We start from the raw sequence: 24,745 nt of genomic DNA, 5'->3' as shown, positions 1-24,745 counted from the left end.
TAAATATTTACCTTTCTTCTTTATGCCTTCCTGAATTCACCTAGCAAAAATGTCGATGCTTTCCTTTAACAAATTGCGCCTACACTTCCCTATATTTCACTCTTGCAAAAACATCACAACCACTTAAATCACTCAATATATTCGGAGCCGACTTTCACACAGACGCCATGATCTTAACTAAACTAAATTAACTTGCTGCATAATAAACTAAAATTAAAACCTTACCATGTAATAAGCAAAAAAAACAAGACCTACTACCATCTATCACCAAAACAAAACAGAAACCATTCCGATAGCTTATCCAGACTCCTTTGGAGACTGCCCCTTGTCAAAGCCATTAATATGACATCATCTGCAAAAATCAAGCCCGGTATCTCTAGATTATTCATAACCGGCACTGCCCATTTTTCTCTACCATGCCCTTCCAAAATGTCATTAATAAACAGTAAAAATAGCAGCGGCAAAAGTTTACAGCCTTGTTTTAGCCACGTCTTACAGTCTATGGGCTGACTGATTAAAGTCTCTTTTACCTTGACTCTGAGATGGGTTTAAAGCAATTGTTGAGGAATGTGAAAACAGGTTTGTACCTTTAAAGGTGATTAGTCCTTGATGTTGAAGGAGACTCGAACCTGGGCCGGTCGTCTGACGATAGTGCAGCGTGGAATAGTTGTTTAGCTTTGTATTCCACTAAGTCCCATGAAAGGAGGAGAGAAATGTAAAACTTTCGCACAGAATGTCGATAGAATCTGATACGACACTTCTCTACCGCACTGCACTGCAAATTATGGCGAGACACTGTTTACTGGCCGAATAAGTTCCACTATAAATGGTGTTGGACGCACATTTGAAAAAAGAGATGAATTCAAAATCACAGTTCTGTGAGAGTGATTAATATTGTTCGTGCAATAGTCACTGTCAAACTCAAAGTGATAGGTAATGAAAATAATCTGGAATTTTCTGGGATACAACCGTTTATCACTTCACTTAATCTCAGTGCAAAAGAAAATAAATTGTCCTTTGGACACAGTATCTGCACTGTTTGTAATGAGAACATGCAATGTTCCAGCACACACACACGTAGAAATAAATTAAAGTTTCTGCAAAGACAGAAAATAAATAGTTTATGACACAGTCTCATGAAAAAGAACCAAGTTCTGTTACGACTCAGTCTTAACAAAAATCGCGTAGTTTCTCAGAGATAAATTTTCCACTGAGGAACATCTTTACACGTAATTTAATACAACTCCTCGGCAATAAATGTAGACACAGTCCTTTATGAGGGGAATTAACATAGTCCCTTGAAAACAAATAAAGCCACCGTATTTCACGAATCAGCAGTGTCTTTGAAAGGAAATATCGGCACAGTTTTATGAAAGTAAATGTTAGCACAGTTCTGTGAAATGGATTGAGACAGTCTTTTGAAAATGAAGGTTGGCATAGTCCTATGAAAAGAAAATGTCGACACTGATTTTTCACGGGGTGAATTGACACAGTCTTTAAAAGGAAGATTGGCACTATCCTTTATGAAACAAATTGACACTGTCCATAAAAAGAATTGTACTTTCACTAGGGCACAATTTTACGAAATAGCCTAACACAGTCTCTTGTAGAGGAAACAACTAAAGCACAGCCTTCATGCCCTTGGTCCTTTAAGCACAGTTTCAAAATATCAGTCTCTGTACAGTCTCTTCAATTACACAATTCACAAAACAAAATAATGTTACTCGGCTCGACAGACCAATATTATCAGTGAATAAGCTTTCGCTTACACTCGAAGTTAGAGTCCTCAGAGAAGGCTTTCAACACTCGTATTACGTACTTTCAAACCCCGGTCCTTAGCCGGCCAGAGTAACGAATTGTATCACATTAGCGAGACGACCAGTTCCTGACGAAATACTGTGACACACTGACACAGTCTGATCTTCTCGAGGCTGGCGACCCTCTTATATTACTCAAGGTCAGACGGCGAGACTGGAAATATGAGCTTCTAAAAAAATTCATATCTCAGCCATCCTTCCGCTGATTTTAATGAAATTTTGGGTAGTAACATTTGTTGTCCAGGCCTACAGGGTGACGTTCTCCACAAAACGATCTGACCTTCCGTTCATGATGAAACGATATAGAATTGAATAGAACTTTCTGCGTGACATCACTTGGCCTTGGCTGGCACTCTGTAGCAGCGCTTGCCTGCATGCTGTCCCCCATGATGCCTGCACGTTCGACGCTTGTTTTGAATCCATATAGTCGGTTGTTAGTGCGTTCTTCTCAAGAAATACATGAACACGAATGCTCGCAGGTCATTCCCGTTTCAATACTAAAGACAATGCGTTGGGATATGGTACCTTATCTGAAGTACTTATTTTATTATTGTTTGGTTGAAGGAGTTATTCCAAATGAATGGGGAGTTATAGTAACCCCTGTGTATAAAAGAAAGGGTGATAGACATAAAGCTGAAAGTTACAGGCCAGTAAGTTTGACATGCATTGCATATAAGCTTTGGAAAGGCATTCTTTCTGATTATATTAGACATGTTTGTGAAATTAATAACTGGTTTGATAGAAGGCAGTTCAGTTTTAGGAAATGTTATTCCACTGAAGCTCAACTTGTAGGATTCCAAGAAGATATAGCAGACATCTTGGATTCACGAAGTCAAATGGACTGTATTGCGATTGACCTGTCCAAAGCATTTGATAGGGTGGATCATGGGAGACTACTGGCAAAAATGAGTGCAATTGGACTAGACAAAAGAGTGAGTGAATGGGTTGCTATATTTCTAGAAAATAGATCTCAGAGAATTAGAGTAGGTGAAGCTTTATCTGACCCTGTAATAATTAAGAGGGGAATTCTTCAAGGCAGTGTTATTGGACCTTTATGGTTTCTTATAGATATAAATGATACGAGTAAAGAAGTGGAATCAGAGGTAAGGCTTTTTGCGGATGATGTTATTCTGTATAGAGTAATAAATAAGTTACAAGATTGTGAGCAACTGCAACGTGACCTCGATAATGTCATCAGATGGACAGTAGGCAGTGGTATGATGATAAACGGGGATAAAAGTCAGGTTGTTTCACAAATAGGAAAAGTCTTCTCTGTTTTAATTACTACATTGCTGGGGTGGAAGTTCCTTTTGGGGTTCATTGTAAGTATCTAGGTGTTTATATAAGGAAAGATCTCCATTGGGGTAATAACATAAATGGGAATGTAAATAAAGGGGACAGATCTCTGCACATGGTTATGAGGGTGTTTAGGGGTTGTAGTAAGGATGTAAAGGAGAGGGCATATAAGTCTCTGATAACACCCCAAATAGAGTATGGTTCCAGTGAATGGGATCCTCACCAAGGTTACTTGATTCAAGAACTGAAAAAAATCCAAAGAAAAGCAGCTCGATTTGTTATGGGTGATTTCCGACAAAAGAGTAGCGTAACAAAAATTTTGGTAAGTTTGGGCTGTTAAGAATTGGGAGAAAGAAGATGAACTGCTCGACTAAGTGGTATGTAAAATGTATATAGGAAAATATTTAATATTTATTTCCACCTATTCAATACAATACAAGATGTTGGCATTTAAGTTAAAACATTTTTTTAAATGTGAAACATGTTTCGCCTCTTACTGTGAGGCATCTTCAGTCACATCAAAACCTTATTTTTGTCAGGCAACAGGTTAAAATTATTCTAAAATGTGTTTGATGATGATTGTAGGTGAGATAAAAATTTTACAGTTGTAAAATAGTTCATGAATGACTAAAAATCTAATATAATGATATGGTACAGTAGCATAGATGATGGCTTGAAGCCTTAGTCAATACTAGATATTTAACACATAGTAGAAGGCGTATAAAAAACATTTCAGTGAGGATATACAATACATTCAAATGATATTTAAACAAATAGTAGATTTTTAGGTATTACACTTAAAGATGGAGTCATCCTCAGCTGGTATTTATAAAAGGACAACTTAAAATTCAGGAAGTAAAATATGTTAGACAAGGAAACATTTCCATTACTGTATATGTTTAGTCATCAGCCCGAAGGTTGGTTAGATGCTCAACAACTCCACCATCAGCTGTCATAGATGGCCTAGGCATCACTGAAGAGGCGTACTAGGGAAAGGAGTGAGGTAGTTTTTTTCCATTACTAATACATTTTAATATTTTAACACTTTAAATATTCCCATTGATAATGTTTCCTTGTGTGTCATATTTGACTTCCTGAATTTTAAATGTCTTTAAAAAAATACTAGTTGAGGACTCAAAAAGGTTTGAAATATTTTCTAGTTTTTATGATTGTATATACTGTACCATTTAGATTTAAGTGTCTTGTGTTAATTTTGTATTGAACAGGTGGACCAACTCAAATACATTCTTATAAAGAATTTTACTATCAATAGGATGTCTGTGGAGTGTTTATTGAACCAATTAACCACAATTTGGGAGTGATGGACCGGTGCATTGTCTTGCTACAGGGAAAGATTTCAAGGTGCCGGAAGCGAACAAATGGGTGGTCATGATCTCGCTGCAGGTTTCTGCCGTGATCACCAGTGGGGAACGTTGGTGGACATATCAGGGATTCCATTTCATCCCACATGAACAATTCTCATACGAGGATACCCACCACCACCACCGACTGAGCTGTAACCCTGGCAAGGTTTCTTGCTCAGTGACACATACGTGAAATAAGGTAAAATGGGTCCATATATTCAGTGCATAAATATTAATGACAAATATATTTAATAAAAATCAGTTACATTCTCATTAAGACATTAATTCATGGTACTAGTTTCAACCTTACTTGGTCTTCTTCAGCCATTACATAGTCAAAATTGGCAGAATTAAAAACATTGAAACACACAAAACATCTGTGGACAGCCTTAAACATCTACTGGGCAATTGTTTCCACAGCACAAATTCACATAAATGTCCCTCTCAGCCAGTTTTCAAGTTTGCCATTGATTGTTACTACAAGTTAGAGTATAAATCAAGATTAAGACGATTTCCAAAATGTGACCATAACAGTGCTACTACCGTATTGCAATAAACATTTCTTCTATACATTGTGTTGTGACTGATGGTCATGGTGTCAATCTTCAAGATATTTTTCACCACAGACTCATAATTAAATTTTGTTTTATAAGTTGCTTTATATCTCACCGACACATAGGTTTTATGGTGACGATGGGACAGGAAAGGGCTAGGAGCGGGGAGGAAGTGGCTGTGGCCTTAATTAAGGTTTGAAAATGGGAAGCCACAGAAAACCATCTTCAGGGCTGTTGACAGTGGGATTCGAGCCCACTACCTCCCGAATATTGGATACTGGCTGCACTTAAGCGCCTGCAACTATTGAGATTGGTAGGGTTTTCTTCTGTTGTCTCTTTAGATGTTTTGTGCGTTTCAGTGTTTTTAACTGTGCCAATTTTGACTATGTAATGGCTGAAGATGACCCAAATAAAGTTGAATGAGAATATAACTTATTTTTATGAAATACACTGACTTAGCAAATGTCATGGGATAGTCACCTAATAGCGTGTTGGGCCTCCTCTGGCCCTGCGAACTGCAGTGAGAGGCCGTGGAAGTGAGTCGACAAGTCCCTGGTAGTCCTCTGGACGCAGCTGACACCAAATCGTTTGCAGAGCCGCCGCCAATGCTGGTCTCTTCGTGGGTGCAGGATCCATGGCACGGAGCCTGCGTTCCAGGACATCCCAGATATGCTCGATAGGGTTCATATTGGGGCTCCTGGGTGGCCATGGCAGTCGTTGGACCTCCACTGCATGTTCCTGGAATCATTCCCGGGCAACGTGGGAGCGATGTGACGATGCGTTATCATCTTGAAACATTGAAGAACCGTCTGGGCGCTGGAAGGCCAAAAATGGGTGGAGATGGTCTCCGAGCAGCTCAACATACTGCGTATGATTCAAAGTCTCTTCCAGAACAACTAGGGGGCCCATTCCATACCAGGAAAATGCACCCCAGACCATAACAGACACACCAGCGCCCTGTACCACACCTTCGAGGCAGGCGGGATCCATCGCTTCATATGGTCTGCGCCATACATGGTGCCTCCCATCGGCATGGTGCAGTTGAAATCATGATTCGTCCGACCATATCACGTTACGCCATTGTTCCAGTGTCCATCCCTAGTGACTGCCAACAAATGTGCGTCGTTGTGCCCGATGACGTTGGGTTAACAGTGGCACACGTGTGCGGTGCCGGCTCCCATACCCCATAGAACCCATATTCCTACGATTGTCCACTGGGAGACGTGTCTAGCATGGCCTGTGTTGAATTGAGCTGTGATTTGTTGCACGGTTGCTCGTCTGTCACTATTGACAATCCATCTCAAATGTCGCCGGTCACGGTCATCAAGGGTGGCTGGACGGCCGGTCGTTCGTCTGTTGTGGAGGGTGACACCCACATTCCTTCACGATACACCTTGCACATGGTTGATTGTGTGAAGCAGAATTCCCGCACCACTTCCGAAATCACACCGACCACCATACCCCGTTCGAACAGTGTCAGCTCACGATGACGTTCCATGTTACACCTGTTACATGCACAGCCACTGCTCACAAGGTCTCCTATACAACTGCCGCTGGCACAGGGGGCGTGTGGTGCGCAAACAACACACCTGCGCATCAGTGCTCCGCTATCCCATGACATTTGCTCAGTCAGTGAATATTTGTCATTAATATTTATGCATTGAATAGATGGGCCCATTTTACCTTATTTCACATATAACAACTGCCAATATAGATCGCTATCGTACACTGGGTGACACACTCCTACCCAGCCATTACAGTGTATCAACTGGTACCTTGACTCATCTGTCCAGGCAACCTATTCCCATCCTTCGGAATTCCAAAGGCGGTGTTCCTTTGCCCTCGTCAGTCATTGTGCTTTCTCACGTGCAATAAGCAGAGCCACCCCTATGAGACGGTGATTCTCTGTACTCCATTGCGAGGAGATGGTTGTGAAAGGCATGGCTGCTCACACTTCATTGTTTTCCAGCATTGAATTCGCCAGTGATCTGCTGCACTCTAGGCTCGTCTATCACCTCTCACCATCCAAACTAGCAAATGGCGACCTTCGTCACCAACACAATGTACACCATGGCAGTTGACTTTGGTTTTATCCCTTATCCACATACTCATTGTATGGTGGCCAGTGGAAAACCCTGCCTGTATGACTTTTGAAATGGAATGACCCATACGTCTGACACTGATATTCTGGCCATAATCAAATGCACATAGCTCTCGTGTCTTGCCCATCATGTTGTCAGTTGTTACTCACACGGCCAGTATGAGGTCTGACTGTATCACCGTCACTTGCTACACCATTACTATTACATTTACAGGGCCGACTGTGCCACCATTTTGCCAAAATTGCAGCTGTCTGTAATTCAGTGCCTTACCAGTATATATATATATGAGGTGGATATTTTAAACATGCACTTTTCTTCTAATCCTAGGAATATGACAATGACTGGGGCAAATAAGAGGAAATCAGAGGACGACGATTCCAGACAGAAAGTGAAACAGATTAGGCTGACTGCAAATGGTGATAATGATGACGATCGTTATCATAATGATATGGACCTGGATTTGGACGATGAAGATGACAGTGAAGAACTTGAACGGTTGCTGCCCAGTCTTTATATTCGCCCAGTAAGTCAATGTTATTATAAAATGGATCACAGCATTATTACAAGAGATAAATTTCATGTTTAAGTCTGTATTGTCACCTTAACAGTGTTATGGAGTAAATATTCCACCTTTACAATACATCTGCTTTTATTCTTTTGAGAATAACATTATTTTAATAAAATGTAACATGTTTCATCCCATTGGGACAACTTCAGCCATAATCATAAGACGAACTATACAAAATATAAAACAAGAACACATTAAAATTTCACATGTAAAAATGCATTGGGTAGTTCTTGATGTTCTGTCTAACACCGATTAAAAACATAACCATTATCAACTTGCATGCAATTGGTGTTGAGAATGTATAGAACAGGTTACAAAAAAAGTCATTTATACAAGTTTCTTGAAAAAATAATGGCCTACAAGTAAACTGGTAAGGTTGGATTGTAGAATTACTATAACTGAGTATAATGGGAACTTGAATTACCGTATATGGGAGAAGTTCAAGTTCCTTTAGCCAGTGAGCTGACTTGAATCTAAAGCTTGGGATAGGAAGAACTGTTCTTGAAAATACAAACATCGGGTTGGGGCTTGCCTTCGCAAGATATTAAGAAAATAAATCTGAAAGGAAGAAACGATAACTGAGGAGCAAGGTCAACTGATCTAATCCGTGTTAAATGAAAGTACATGCTAACATTTTATTCAAAGAGATTATTAAAAAAATTTCGCAAGTCTGCAACGCACTAGAAGAACCCGTTCCCACTCTCCATTTACTAAACCCCTCATCCCTTCCCCTCCAGGTTTGCTGCCGCAGGCATGTGAGCAGCCTACAGACAGTTCAGTTCTAGACACCATACAAGCTGTTCGCAATAACACAAGACCAACGCAGACGTAAGTACTCAAAATTGTACTTTCACTTTCTTAATAGCCCTCCCGCCGGGCTGAGTGGCTCAGACGGTTGAGGCGCTGGCCTTCTGGACCCAACTTGGCAGGTTCGATCCTGGCTCAATCCGGTGGTATTTGAAGGTGCTCAAATACGTCAGCCTCGTGTCGGTAGATTTACTGGCACGTAAAAGAACTCCTGCTGGATGAAATTCTGGCACCTCGGCGTCTCCGAAAACCGTAAAAAAGTAGTTAGAGGGACGTAAAGCAAATAACATTATTTATTATTAAAAGCCTTAAAGCCCACAGAATCTTGAATTTTCTCTCATACACTACATTTCCAATCAAACAGTACCTCAACCATTTGGATCACTTCTTTAGATCTGGAGCTATAAGCTTGAGGGTGAGCATGTTGTGTAATGGATTATTGGCTATGAATAGTTTTTTAAGGGCAAAACTGGTGATGATGCACCATTGATAATGAATGTGTGAAGGCTCCAAGACATAATATGTAGACTGTCCAGTTTATTGAGTATTTTTATTATGCTCACTGGCATCTCATTTTCAATTAAATGTCATGTTCAATCAATTCAGCTTAGTTTAATAAACAAAAATCATTATGCAATCATTTTTGCAAGTAACCAATAAGCAACCATGATGCTTGCTCAACTGTTCCACACTACAAAGAAAATGAGGATAAAAATTAAACAAAGGACTATGGAGGCCTGTGTTCTCCTCAGAAATTTTCGTCAGCTGGGTGGCAGGAATGAATAGCCGCGCAGAGAATACTACGTACAAAATGAATGTGATAAAATTTCAATTTATTCTTCTCAGGGCATTAACAATAATAGTAGACAGGTAAACATTAGCTGCAAAATTGAACTATTTTAGTCTTATCACGAAGAAGACATAACAGAGTATTTTGAACTTCTAGTGTTCTACTGCTCATTCATAATCACTCGGTTGCTGTGGAGTGCCAGTCGGGTTTGTTTCGTCCCGCGGGATTGAGTGCTCACATGCGATTCCACACTAATCCAGACACCGCTCGCGCACAACACTGCGTGATAAACTCCGATATGACTCGTGCAGTTATGCTGATAATGATTTATTCATTTAAATAATTTACAGTATTTACATTTTAATTTGGAACACACAATGACTGAAATGTGTATTAATATTACGTAAGCTGACAAGGTGGCCATGCGATTACTAGCGCGCAGCTCTCAGCTTGCATTCAGGAGATAGTGGGTTTGAACCTCACTGTTGGCAGCCCTGAAGATAGTTTTCCTTGGTTTCCCATTTTCACACCAGGCTGTATCTTAATTAAGGTTAAGGCCTCTTCCTTCCCACTCCTAGCCCTTTCCTGTCCCATCATTGCGATAAGACCTATATGCAGAGAGGCGAAGCCAGGGAGAGGTTAATGGGGTTTAGACCCCCACATGAAATTTTTACAAAAGGAAAATAAACAGGAACTGGCAATGAACAATAAACTAAATAAACATTCATTGTGGAACCAACAGATCTGTAATTCACTTATATCAAGGCCCTTGTAATAATGCATGCACCTTCATTGTGTTCTACCATCATTTTGTAACTATAGAAAAAAACTGTCGGCCAATCCTGGCTACACTGTTGCCTGTATGTGTCGGAACAACATAAAGCAACTTGAAATATTATGTAACTAACACATATCTAGGCTATGATAGCCGGGCGGTCAGTGAAAGCAGCTGGGCAGTGCGCCCTTTAGAAAGATACTAGGGGGAACACTGGAGGCACTATTGCCAACCCAGAAGTTCAGAAACACAACAAAGATACGGTACTTCCCTTTTATATAACTAATACATAGAAAGTAACAAGACTTCTTTTTAGGTCAGTGTTCAATGTAATTCAGTTCTTCAGGGACTCATTCAATTCAAAAATCCAAAATAAATTTGTCTTATACTGCCTTACGTGTACATCATTTTAAAGGTCATTTACACCAGATCTTATAATAAAATTTTCATATATTTAGGCAGTTGTTGGAATTGGAGGCCATTCAGTGTATTTGACTGGAGACAAGCTCGATACTCCGTGACAACATTGATAGAAGGCATGATTTAAATAATAATATTTTATTAATCGTTGCAAAGGTAGGGAAGTACTCCCTTTCTTACACTTAACCAATCATAACGTAGAACACTCTTAATAACTACTATTTTTAATTGAAACAAAAAAAATGATTACAGTAAGATGAAAAAATTTAACACTAACAGTAATACAGTAGTATTAATAAAATGATAAACGTATGGTAGTAATATTAAGGAAGAATTATATATAATATATACAAAAAACAAATCATCTCATAGAAACATAACACACATTGTACATATATAAAAACAGATACATATTATATACTACATATATTTATGAAAAGAACGTTTTAGAAAGATACACATTTCAAGAAGATACTGAAATATCACCTTGAGAGGTGAAGAGAAGGAATAGTAAGAAGAAGAAGAACTAGAAGAGAACAGGCAAGTTGGCCATGCGGTTAGAGGTGCGCAGCTGTGAACTTGCCTCTGGGAGATAGTGTGCTCAAACCCCACTATTGGCAGCCCTGAGGATGGTTTTCCATGGTTTCCCACTTTCACACCAGGCAAATGCTGGGGCTGTACCTTAATTAAGGCCACGGCCACATCCTCCCCACTCCTAGGCCTTTCCTATCCTACCATCTCCAAAAGATCTATCTGTGTTTGTGCGACGTAAAGCAAATTTGGAAGAAAAGAAGAAGAGGGGAATGATCTGTGAAAAGAAGAAAATAATCATGAAGAGGAAGTAGGAGGAGGTGATTTGAGGTCATAACTAGATGATTGGTTCGTGTTCACCTAGTATTTCGACCCAGGCATGTTTAAAAGCTGAGTTGCTGAGCATGCTTGTGATGTCCACTAGTAGGAGATCCATCGTCAGGCTGCAGTAACGTAGAATGATTTTGCATTGATTGTTATTCTGTGGACAGGAAGGGATAAACACATGGTGCTGCAGGATCGGGTATTTTTGTTATGGTCTGTGGAGAGGATTTTAATGTGATCAAGTTTTAAGAATATTAGTCAACAAAGAGAGTGTGAAATGTGCGGCACTCTTGGAAATGAAGCCACTTGAGCCCCATGTATGATGGTGCGACATGGTCACCGTAACAAAGCCCACAGATAAACCTCGCACAAGCATTCTGAGCACACACTAATTTCATTCCCCATTCTATTCCTAGGCTGTTATAAACTATATTGAATTAATCAAAATGAGGTAATCCAAGCAATTCAACAAGTGTTTTCTTTATTTTAACACATTGGAGACCGTGTCTTAAGGTGGCATATGGGCAGGCAGACCGCCACATTTTGAAGGTTGTTAAAAAATTGTAGAAAATAGTAGGTAGGTTGCAATTGTAACAGGTATATATCATCAAAAAATTAAAAGGGTCTATTCCCAATGTTGCATTAATATCTATTGAATACTTTTCATATTACACATTTTCCAACGGTATGCCTTTTGCAACAACAAAAAAAAGTCTGACAACAAAGTTTTACACATTATGAGCTTTAGTGTTGAATAGTTTGCAGCATTTAGGGACACAAAGTGCTACAGAACACACTGGATACCACCAGCACGTCTCTTTTCTCGTTACGTTCCCATTTTACGCTTTTCCTTTATCTGCACAGGCTTTGCAAGTGCATCCAAATCACCAAAAGTACCCGGCGAATGTGAATCAGTCCCTGCCTTTGAATTATCATCGCTTGCATTACTTCGTTCTAAATGAATCTCCAGTCATATGATCATGAATCATTAGCTAAATTAAGTACAAAGTGCAGAATCACACCTGGGTGGAATATGATCACTAACATGAAGTTTGAAATCGGGGTCTAGATCTGAATCATCTACCTCTTCTGAATCACTGTCATCAAAATTCTCTTCAATTCCACTTTTATTCAATGATCCAATCAAGATAGCAGAAACAAAACACAGTCTAAACACTTCACACGATGTAAACAACTCTGAAAGCGCACGCCTTGAGCAGCTGGAAGCAAGGCTGGAAGCATGGAGTTTAGGAGCGAACTCGAGTAAATAATAAGCTGCTATAAGTTTGAGAAAACAACGAGAGAGAACACGAATGCACGGTATAGCTGTTATAAAAGTTCTTTAATGGGGTATGAATAGTTTCCGCTCGATTCTCGTCCTGGCTGTGTTGACAATATAAGAAATACGTGGGCCCGAGTTAGCCTTGGGCGCGGTCAGTCTGGGCTGTTACCCCACCCCGGTAAACACTCGGGCTCGGTCTCCAATGTGTTAAAAGGGAAAGTGAATTTAAATTTTCTGAGAACAGTGTAGCATTCCATATGTTATCTACACACAGATATAGTTTGGGCAGACCAGGACAGATGTTTGTGAAATATTTACCAAGATTCCTTATGGAAGATAGGAAACTTAAAAGGGTCCACCTTTTCAATACAAATAAATGTTATAGTTTATTTACAACATATATTCTTAGATTTAAAAGATTCCTTATGTTTTGGCTATACTGTATGAGAGTGCCATTTATGGACAACAGTCATAACACTGTTCGATTAAGTTTCCAAAGTAATTTAGGGTAACCATTACATATTGCCTGGGATTTTGATGGGTTTAATTTTAATCTGTGAATTTTGACCCATATGTCATTCATGGTTGGGTTACTGTAGTCACAGCCTAGTTCTTGAACACTGGGCAATGGCTGACTGGCCTAGTAAGTGGTCCTGAGGGGCGGGATACCAGTTGCAATGTAATGGGAATCTCGGACATATTCTGAGTCGTGGCCCTCCTTGAACTGGGGCGCCTAGGACTATACAGTCCACCCATGAGAGGAAAGATCCTCACTGGCAGTGTATAAGTAGGGTAGCATCCTGTTTCACAGAATTTTCACCAAGCATGCTCAGAACGTTTTAAGCAAGCTGGGATCTACGTGAATAACAGAATCACACTTCCATTTGACAGGCTAGGGACTCCTTGGAGACAAGTTGGCAGGTGAAATGGATTCGATGGTGAACTATCTGTATTAACAGGGCTTGTGGAAGAAAGAAAGTAGAACTGAGTCAGCAAAATATGTGTTTGGATATGTTAAGAGTCAGATCGAAATATTTGAGTAAGGGAAGAAAACAAGAGATAGATTATAAACTGTTCTTGACGGGTGTTAAAAAGGGAAGGGCAGAGTGATGGGGTAGGACTGTTTATCAGGAATACTATTGCTCGCAACATAGTTTCTGTCAGGCATGTAAATGAGTGAATGATGTGGGTAGATTTTACAGTTGGAGGAAGTAGGATGAGAATTTTCTCGGTGTATTCACCATGGGAGGGTGCAGATGTCGAGCAACTTGACAAGTTTTATGAAGCATTGAGTGACATCGTAGTCAGGATCAACGGCAAGGATAGGACAATGCTACTCGGTGATTTCAGTGCGAGACTTGGAAATACAGCTGAAGGGTATGAGAAGGTGATCGGTAAATGTGAGGAAGGTATGGAAGCTAATAGGAATGGTAAGCGTTTACTAAACTTCCATGCTTGTATGGAATAAGCAGTTTACTAATACATTCTTTAAGCATACGGCTATTCACCGCTACACTTGGAAGGGTATGAACACCAGGTCCATAATAAACTATATCCTAAGCGACTTTGAATTCAGGAAATCTGGTAGGGATATGCAGGTTTTCTGAGAAATTTTTGATGATACAAACTACCATCTGATCTTTAGTGAACTAAGTAGCTCTAGGCCTAGGATAGAGAAAGTGAAATCTTTCTGCAGACGAATAAGTGTAGAAAATCTCCACCATTTCAGGTCTGTTTTGATTTATTCCTGTTGTGATATGACAGTGGAGTTTATTTACCACCCTTTCCATTTCCTCATGCATAATTTTGTCAACATCATTGTCTTCCTCCCCATGAGCGTGGTTGTTTATGACATCACCAGAAATATTTACTTTTACACTGGGAAGATTTTCAAAATATTCCTTCCACCCATCCAGTGTTTCCCTGGGATCCATTATGAGTTCACGTGATTTACTCAAAACACTATTCATTTCCTTTCTCCCTCCCTTTCTAAGACTGTTTATTGCTGTCTAGAAAGGTTTCTCTGCTGCTCAACCTAGCCTTTCCAGGTTATTACCGAAATCTTCCCATTACTTGTTGTTTCGCTTTGGTTGCATCAGTCCTTGTTTTGGAGCCTTTTCTGATATACCTTGTTTTTACATTTGAAGGTGCTCTCACTTAATCATTCCTCAAAGATGTTTGCTTTTTCCTATCTTTACACACAGTTGTTCCTAGGTATTCCCTTGCTGTTTCTACTACAGCATCTGCGTATGCCACCCATTCTCCTAAACCAGCTGTCTGTGTATTGTTTGGAACTTTCCATTAATCATATCCACGTACTGTATTTGTGTCTTAATTTGCTTCTCCTGGAGATAGATTTCACTTTCTCGATCCTAGGTCTAGAGATACTTAGTTCACTACAGAGCAGATAGTGGTCCATTTCATAAAAAAATCTCCTGAATACCCGTACATTCCTAACAGGTTTCCTGAATTCAATGTTGGTTATGATATAGTCTATTATTGGTATGGTACCCCTTCCCTCCCATGTATAGCAGTGAATAGCCTTATGCTTGAAGAATGTATTTGTAACTTCTAATCCCGTATTAGAACACAAGTCCAGTAAACGCTTCCCATTCCTGTTAGCTTTCATATTCCTCATATTTACGCATTGTCTTTTCCTATCCTTGCTATTGACCCTGACTACGATGTTACTAAGTGCTTCATAATTCTGTTTCATTCACCATGATATTTCCAAGGAGTCCCTCGCCTTCAAATGGAAGTGGAGCTCCATTACTCTCATAGGTCTGAGGTTTGCTTAAAATGTCCTGAGCTCGGCAAATACTTATACATAGTCCCAGCAAGGATCTCTCCTCTCATGGAGGACTGGTGGATCGTATAGTCCTAGCCGCCTGAGCACAAAGAGGGCCATGACTCAGAATATGTTCGAGATGCCCACTCCCGTTCCATAGTAACTGGTATCCTGACTCTAGGACCACATAACGGGTCAGTCGGCCGTTGCCCATGTTTCACAAACTAGGACGTGACTATAGTAACCCACACCACGAACCACTCAGTTTTGCTAATCGATCAATAATTATTGACCGATTTGCTAATCAGTCAATTAACATATCTCTTGGCATTTTAAATGAGGCAGTGATTCCCCATGTGCCCTATATTATGATTATCTATCTTGCATAAAATTTTTCATTTTCTGTTACAGAGCCATGAAAAGCACTCTGGATTCATCGAAAAACTCCGTCTGAAAAATTTTATGTGTCACTCGTCCTTGGAGATAACATTGAATCAAAATATAAATTTCATTGTTGGGCGGAATGGTAGTGGCAAGAGTGCCATACTAAGTGCAATTGTTGTTGGTCTTGGTGGTAAAGCACTTACAACTAACAGAGCAGCTGCTCTGAAGGGTGAGTTTGTTTCGTTCTACTGCTGAACAACAAATATTTTGATGTAAAGGAGGCAATATATGTGTATAAAATCATCTTTCTGATTTATACATTAGAACACCGCAAATACATCTCAAATGGGACCGGATAACCGGAAGTTCAGGAAATTCATTAACTGCATAATAACTCATTTTATATATTTTATTTACCTTTGTGACAATTTATTTTTAAGAATTTATTGCAGCCAGATGGCCATATAATTGGATACAACATTAGGTTTCAAGGTTACAAAGTAAGCATGAAATATTGTCACACAACATACTGCGATTTACAGATGCTCGAGGCAGTTTAGTCTTTGCATGCTCTTTTCCCTGTTACTACACAGTGTTATGTGGTATTTGTCCCATGGCTTCTCACACAGAGAACATTTACACTCTTTGTTTGGTTCATGATATTTTATGTTTTTGCAAATTTTATGATGGAAGCTGTGTACAGCGAGTCTTGTGACTATGTTTCTTAGTTCCTGATTTTCCTGTGTCCATCGGTCACTGCTTCCGTTGCATAAAAATCGGGTGGTATGTCCTGTTGCTTCAGATGCTTCTGCTCAAGTACCTTCTCCATTTACAGGGTAGATGGTAGGTGTATTTTGAATCAGAGGTCTTCAATATAGAAAGGTTCCCTTGCTAATTCATAGATTAGTCTGGACGATGACATTCTTGCCACAGTACAAAGCAGTAACTGCAAATGCAAATCGTGCAGTATAAATTTGACTTTAGGTAGTGTAGACATATTGTACATTGTTTCAGTTAGCAATTTCAGTTCATAATGAAAACCAAATTACCCACAAAAATAAGATTTGTAATCTTCATAATTGAAAATTATAAAGATGTGGTGGCCACTTTTCCTTAAAATGATAGACTTTTTCTGGCTATGTTGCAGACATATATTTAGACATGAAGCACAAAGATAATTATAACATATATCATTTAATCATAAGTAAAGACCTCAACGGCATCTACGGTGGAGAAGGTGGACTTCAGTACGGTAGAGATGGTGGAAGGGGCAAACCCATAGCATCTGTAGGAGCGGCTACAAAAGCGATCTCTCTCCGTGTTAGGGGTTGCCTAATTTTGAACCTGGCAGTAAGTATAAAATGCCTTTGGGTGTGGCAAGCCCATCGTAACAATAGCCAATATGGATAAAGCAGATACGGTGCCTTGGAAAAGGTTACGGCGTCCCCTGCTGTGGAGAGGAACCATATTTGCCCCTACCTGGCTACAGCTGGATAAAGAGAAATGTTGGTGGTGGTGGTGGTGGTAGTAGTCAGTTCTCTGCTCCAGCAAACGAGATGCGGGTGTTTACAAGCCTCTTCTAGTTCATCCTACCCCCTGTGGGTGGGGCACGCAGATGAAGAATACACCCATGGTATCCCCTGCCTGTCATAAGAGGTGACTAGAAGGGGCCCCAAGGGCTCTCACCTTGGGAGCGTGGGCTGGCGACCGCGGGGCCCCTTGGTGAGTCCTGGCATTGCTTCCACTTACTTGTGCCAGGCTCCTCATTTTCATCTATCCTGTCTGATCACCCTTGGTCAACTTTTGTTCTTTTCCAACCCCGATGGTATTAGAGGATTCGAGGCCCAGGCTAGAGAGTCTTTAATTTTCACGCCCTTCGTGGCCCTTGCCTTTCTTCGTCCGTTACTTTGTTTTTCGAAGTGACAGATCTCTTCTTTTTTCTTTTTTTCTCTCTCTCTTTTTACCTTCTGTGGGTGGAGGATACAGGTGAAGAATACACCCACGATATCCCCTGCCTGTCGTAAGAGGCGAGTAAAAGGGGCGACGAGAGTTGATTGTATTAGAACCATAAAACTACTTGTGATGAGTACCAACACGTGGGGAACACCATGGGTCACCTTTACTTCCGAATAGTACCACTATGTTAGGTACACAATAGGTTTATGATTATTTTTAGCAACAGAGGGTGAATCAGTATGGGTATTACAGTGCCCGTGATCAGTACCATTGTGAGAAACACCATGGGTCTGCGAGTTGCCCGTGATTAGTACCACTATATGAGCGACACCGTGGGTCTGCACTGCCTGTGATTAGTACCCACTATGTGAGGAACACAACGGGAAGTCCGGCGCCCGTGATTAGTACACCTAGGTGAGGAACACCATGGGTTTCCTTTGCCTATGAGTTTCGCCATTATGTGAGAAACACCATAGGTCTGCGTTACCTGTGCGATGGACAATACTTGTGAGTAGTACCATAGTGTGTGTGGAACACAGTGAGTCGACGCTAGTTTTGATTAGAACCGCAACATGACAAATACCATGGGTCTACTTTACTAGCGACAAATACCATTATGAGGGGCCGTTGACCTGGATTTTGGACCCCTTTAGAGAACAAGCATCCTCGATTCAGGATTGTGCTTTAGAAGCAGTTCCTCGGTCAGTAATACTTATTGTTTATGATAGTTTCTGGGAAGGTGGGGCATTGCAGGTCGGACCCGCTGATTGTTTTTAAATTCATATCCATCTATTCATTCTTCATCGTCACATTTTTTTATTCTGGTCAATGGATGATTTTGAACTTTTGAGTTGTCATTACATTCCTTCTCTTTTCGTACCATTAGGGGCTGATGACCTAGATGTTAGGCCCCTTTAAACAACAATCATCATCATCTAGTTCATCCTGTCCATCCACAAATCATGATCCACTTTTTGCTGCCAATGTACATCACATTTTGCAAGGTCTTCCAACAACATTCCTTTCATAGTATGCTCTGCTCTTGGGGTTGTAATTGGAGCCATCCTTCTCATATCTCCGTGCCATCATAATTTTCCTGATTCTATGGTTTTCGGGTTGTTACTGGATATTTTAGTTCATTATTTTGTCTCCCCTTGTCTTTTGGAGACGAGAATGAAGGAACGTCATTTCAGTGGCTTGTAGGCGACTTTTTGCTATTCTAATCAACGTTGCTGTTTCCAATCCATATGATAAAATGATAGAATTTGTACAAGATATGTTTTGTACAGTGTGAGCTTAGAAGCTTGGGGAAATGAGTAATCCCAAAGTAGTTGACGAACAGAGTGGTAGTATTTTGATGCAGCTTGTATTCTATTGCTTATTTCTTGGTTTATGGTATTGTTAGAAGAAATAAAGCTCTCTAAGTATTTGAAGTTTTCAACCTCTTCAATGACATGCCCGAGAAATTCTCGGGAGGCGTTGCTTGCTCATAACGTGACCGCCTGAGAAATTCTTGTTTAGCTGCAGTATTTACAGTACTTCGCGCTCGCCCAATAATTTCTCGGATATTGTAATCTTCGTGAAAGATGTTTCTGAACATTCTCAACAGATGGCAGGAGGGTTTCCAGCTGTATTCGTGTTATCTTTGTCTTAAAATATCTGCCCTCTTTTACATACACACATTGGCCAGCTGACAAGGTAAACAGAAATGGCGAGTGCCACGAACAAGATTTTTGTTTAAAAATAAAATAAGGGACTACATCATAGACGAATCTCTAATTGATATTAGTATTTCTGCTAGTAGTGATAATGATTTGAATAATTGTTCGTATGATGATCTCGTTGGTATTTCTACTGAAATTGAAGAAAATATTACATTGGAAGCAATGGTGATGGTAGGAGATGTAGAACATAACTTTGTGTGGAAAAACTTTTAGCCTGGAAATTCGGCACGTCTAATATAATTCTATTTGCTGGGGTGCGATTTACTGTTTAGAATTATTTCTAACGGATGATGATGTAAGTTTGGTAGAGATCAAAACCAATTCCTATGCTAAAAAATGCGTTCAAAGGCTTGTAAATAAAATTCTGCGTATAAGGACATGTTTGTGCAAAGATACCAACTCTTGTGAAATTCAGCAGTTTATTGTGTGGTGGATATCACATCGTAACACGCACGAGAAGAACCAGGACAATTACAGACTATAGCAAAGACTGAAATGTGAAATTTAATTAATGCTCAAACTTGAGTGTACATTTCTCTATATATAGTATAATATATGAACGTTAATAATCTCTTAAGACTGACATGCCAGGATAATAATTTTAAAAATGTGAACAATACATAAATGTAACATAAATTAATGTTTTAACACAATTAAAACTTTTCGGTCCTATTTTATCTAACTTAAAAACTAAAGTGGATCTTCTTCCTCTAACATAAGTCTTGGGTAAAGAAGATATTCATACCGGGGCTCATTTGACCCGCCTATTTCATTTTCATGTTCTTGACATAACTAATGTTGAAATGTGTTGTCAACCACAATTGGAGATTTAGAACTAAATGTTATATGTTGACTGATCAAGATCGTTGTGAATGAAAATATAAGGTAACAGTGTTTTTACACAGTTAAAACTTGTCAGTCCTATGCTATCTAACTTAAAAATATGTCCAAAACTAAAATGGATCTTCTTCCTCTAATATAAGTCTTGGGTAAAGAGGATATTCATACAGGGGCATATTTGACTCGTATATCATTTTCAAGTTCTTGACGTAACTAATGTTGAAATAAGTTGTCAAACACAAGTGGAGATTTAAAACCTATTGTTATATGCAGTCTGGTCCCGTACCCTTTATTTACAATCATCTTTATGTGATTACCCCAATAAAGATCTGACCCTTATGTGGTTCAAGACGGTGAGGCCTTCGTAGGAAAGGTTGTTCGGTATAAGATAAATTGACAAGAGTGTCCACCTTCTCAGTACAATAAATCAAGTAAAGACTTGTCAATTTATTCTTATAATTGCTCTTCAATATGGAACAGAAATGAAATTTATAGCTTATAAAAGGTTGTTTGGTCTGATGAGGCACAATTTAAGTTAAACGAAACTGTTAACTCGTATAACTGTGTCTACTGGTGTGCAAACAATCCACATGTTTTTGTATAAAATGCTGTTAATTTACCTGGAATTAATGTTTGGTGTGGGTTGTTATCTAGGGGTCTAACTGGACCGTTCCTTTTTGAAGTAACAAATAACTGCCATCATTGTTGCCATTCATAATGCACCATGTACTCATTGACACCCAATGAGTCTCCGTCCGTGCCAACCAAATTCAACGTACTTATTGAGCCATATTCATGAACCCGGGACTTCAGCCAGACAACTTCCAGTATAACTACGCCTATAGAACCTCATTTGACATTCTTGAATAAAGGGTGGAATATTTTTCCCTGCCTCCTATGGTTATGAACTGAGGTTGGACCACTCTGCATATTACTGATAGTGTTAATGCTGCAATTGTCAACCAACGGCTAAAACAACGGGACACACTTGATACCGGACATTTTGTATCCTTTCCCCCCAAGCTGCTCCCTTGTAAATATGTACTATAAGCTTGTAATTTCTCAAATGTTCAATTGGATATTGTAAAATTACTGTGTAGTTACCCTGTCAACCTGTAATCGTCCAATCAACGGCAGTAATTAGTGTATGAACATTGACTGCAGACAGTTTATACCCTTTCTCCCCTAACTATTTCCATGTAAATATATATATATGAACATTGACGCCAGACACTTTATACCCTTTCTCCCCTATCTGAGTTAGTTGATGTGGTATTAAAGATTTTAGAAAAGTTGTTGCCTTGAAAATTCATTTTTTGTAGCAAGGTGGGAATTTGATCTTAAGTTTTTTTAAATATTTTATAATTTCCTATGATTTCCTAATAGAGTAGTGTCAATCATTCTTCGGACCACCACTGCTGGACTCTGCTAAATACCCTGCGATTTTACGCATTGTTGCTGACTACTGTGTCTATAAACATATATTGTTTAACTGTATCATCACTGAACATGTTTTTCTTTTTTCTTGACTTTCCCATTGTAACATGTTAAGTTTGTATCTTACTGTTTGCAATTTAATTACCAATCAGGTGCCTGATTTGTACCTTGAGGAGGTGCTTTGACTGATGATGCCCTCAATGAAGGGCGAAACATGTCTCAATAGGAAATAATAATAAATTCCTAAGTGTTTAAAAATTTATAATGTATCGAATAGGTGACACAATAAACCATTTAGCATCCTACATTCAGGTATTTTAGCGAACATATTCATGGATGAGTAAAACGTAAAACTGGATGGATTATTAGAATATTTCAAACCGGGCGAGTTGGCCGTGCGCGTAGAGGCGCGCGGCTGTTAGCTTGCATCCGGGAGATAGTAGGTTCGAATCCCACTATCGGCAGCCCTGAAAATGGTTTTCCGTGGTTTCCCATTTTCACACCAGGCAAATGCTGGGGCTGTACCTTAATTAAGGCCACGGCCGCTTCCTTCCAACTCCTAGGCCTTTCCTATCCCATCGTCGCCATAAGACCTATCTGTGTCGGTGCGACGTAAAGCCCCTAGCAAAAAAAAAAAAAAAAAAAAAGAATATTTCAATACTTTCAAAACAAGTGCATTTTACAAGGAATTCTGAGAATGATGGAACTTGGAGTTATTTGGACTTAACAATTACTGGAAATAATGGTCATTTTGATTTTCCAATTTTCAGAAAGGGTACTGATCTGATTTTTGATATGCTCTATTGGTGGAAAAATATCTAAGTCCCTCCATGGGAACTTAGAATTTCCATTCGGAATTGCTAGGCGGGCATTAATTCCATTGTGGAGTTTTATCTCCCGTATGCAGTTATCAGACTGTGCCTCTTAAATAGCCTTCTGATTTCACCTGCATACACCCCAGCGTCAGTGGGTAGGGTCTGACACATCCCACTCTGATGAGTCTAGTGTCAGACCTAAGACGAAACGCTGGTTAATAGAGCAAACGCCTGAAAAGCCATACTTCTAATTTTTTATCTGATTTTTGGTATGCTCTATTGGTGGAAAAATACGTAATTCCCTCCATGGGAACTTAGAATTTCCATTATGCCAAAACTGTCAAAAATTTCACTGAAGCATGTATTTTGTGAAACATGGACATTGGACATGTGATGTTTCATTTACACATGGATGATGCAGTAACTGGCCATGCCATATGAAATCTAAAAATATTGAGTGTGGATGCATTGAAGGACAATACAAGATGCTCTTTTCTTTTATTTACTATCTGAAAGTGACAGTAATAGCATTAATGGGCAGAATGTTATTTCATACATCTTTCTTGGTTGAACATAACCTTTCCTTATCTCCAGCAGACCCTTACACTACAAACAACCATCTTTAAAGGTTGGCATCTCTGGACAGTGTGTATTCTTGGTTCTGTATCACTTGCACTGAGATGTACTTGTGTTTTTCCCGTGTAAAATATTCCAGTATATACTGTTTTTCCAGTTAAATAGTTCATATTTTAGAGTCCATTGAGATATGAAACATTCACATAAGGCAGCTCGTGGTTAAAACTCTGCAGTCTCTGTGTGAGTTGCACCTGATGTTTGGTTGTCCACACGCTTGTGCCAGTTCCCTGATGCCATCGAGCTGGGTTGGATGGGGCTGTGCCAAGGTCATCCTCTTACACATAGCTATTAAGAATAAAGAAACAGACGTCGACCCCAGAGGCAAGAACTAAGGAAAATATCTCTACAAACACACAAACGCTAAGTAATACAGATTTTCCATAGTTTCTGTGGTTTTCTCACGTATGGGGTGTAGCAATAAGGTACGGCCAATCTTTCACTTTCCTCACACATAGAAGAAGAATATATGTTATATCCACATGGGTCCAGAAATGCTTTATTTCCATGTTACAACTCATTTTCTACAACTCACCCCGTAGCACATTAATCATGGGAAACACACAGGAACATGCATAATAGGACAAGCACAATGGCAGATAAATATGGAATGAGGGAGCAGCAGAAAGGAGATGTTGACAAACATGGAAACATAAGACAATCTCCTCATCTTCAAATAGAAAGGCTCTCACCCTATCAATCCCATTTTTTCCACATCCATCCCTTCCCGGCCTCCGACGAGCCCACTTCTGTTTCCCAGCTTCATCAGAAAAGCAGGCATCAACACCCATTGAGGGACCATCTTACGAGGGGGGATCAGATATAAACGGGGTTTTATTTTTTATTTAAATTCATTTATTGAAAAGCACAAGGCAAATACAATTTATTTTTCCTCATAGTTTCCTGCTTTGGAAATGCATTTGTCCCAGCGTATGGGCTGCTTTTTGATGCCCTCATCGTAAAAAGAACAGGGTCATGTCACCAGCCAGTTGCACACAAAGTCTTCCACACTGTAGTCGTCTTCAAATCGTTGCCCTCCTAGAGCTTCTTCTTAAGCGGTCCGAACAAATGGAAATCACAGGGCAATAAATCCAGGCTGTGAGGAGGATGATCAGGTCTAGTCCAGTGCATTTCCTGTAGCTTGGTGACAGTTAGAGCTGCAGTATGGGGCTGCTCATTGTCGTGGAGGAGGATGACCTTTCGAATCGGTTGGTCTCGTCTTTTGCAGCGATATGCAACCCTCGCCTTGTTCAATAGCTCGCAGTAGTAAGCAGCATTGATTGTGCGTCGCTCATGCAAAAAAAATCAACAATAATGTCTTTAACCACACTAATGTTTTAGTCTGTAATGCTGGTCCGAGGATGGCGAACGTGTTGCTGATTTTCCACATGTTCTCGTGCTTCCTTGAACTTTTTATGCCAGGCAAACACGCGTCCTTGACAATATTTGATCACCAAACTCTGCAATCAATCTCTGGCAAATTTCTCCTGCTGTAACTCCTTCACGAGCAAGAAATTTTATAATTATGCTTTGCGCAG

The 24,745-nt window shown here is 39.7% G+C and overlaps 1 protein-coding gene across 1 annotated transcript in view; it reads left to right on the top strand.

Moving 5' to 3' along the window:
- LOC136876493 (structural maintenance of chromosomes protein 6) overlaps window positions 1–24,745 on the top strand; it is a 271,830-nt gene that overhangs the window by 6,753 nt on the left and 240,332 nt on the right. The window contains exons 2-3 of the mRNA XM_067150494.2: window positions 7,461–7,656; window positions 15,830–16,031. Coding sequence (XP_067006595.2) covers window positions 7,465–7,656; window positions 15,830–16,031 — 394 coding nt within the window. The 5' untranslated portion in view covers window positions 7,461–7,464. The remainder of the gene's footprint in view (window positions 1–7,460; window positions 7,657–15,829; window positions 16,032–24,745) is intronic.

Source organism: Anabrus simplex, chromosome 6 (genome assembly GCF_040414725.1).
Source record: "Anabrus simplex isolate iqAnaSimp1 chromosome 6, ASM4041472v1, whole genome shotgun sequence".
Taxonomy (NCBI): Eukaryota; Metazoa; Arthropoda; class Insecta; order Orthoptera; family Tettigoniidae; genus Anabrus; species Anabrus simplex.
This window is presented reverse-complemented; position numbering and strand designations above follow the sequence as displayed.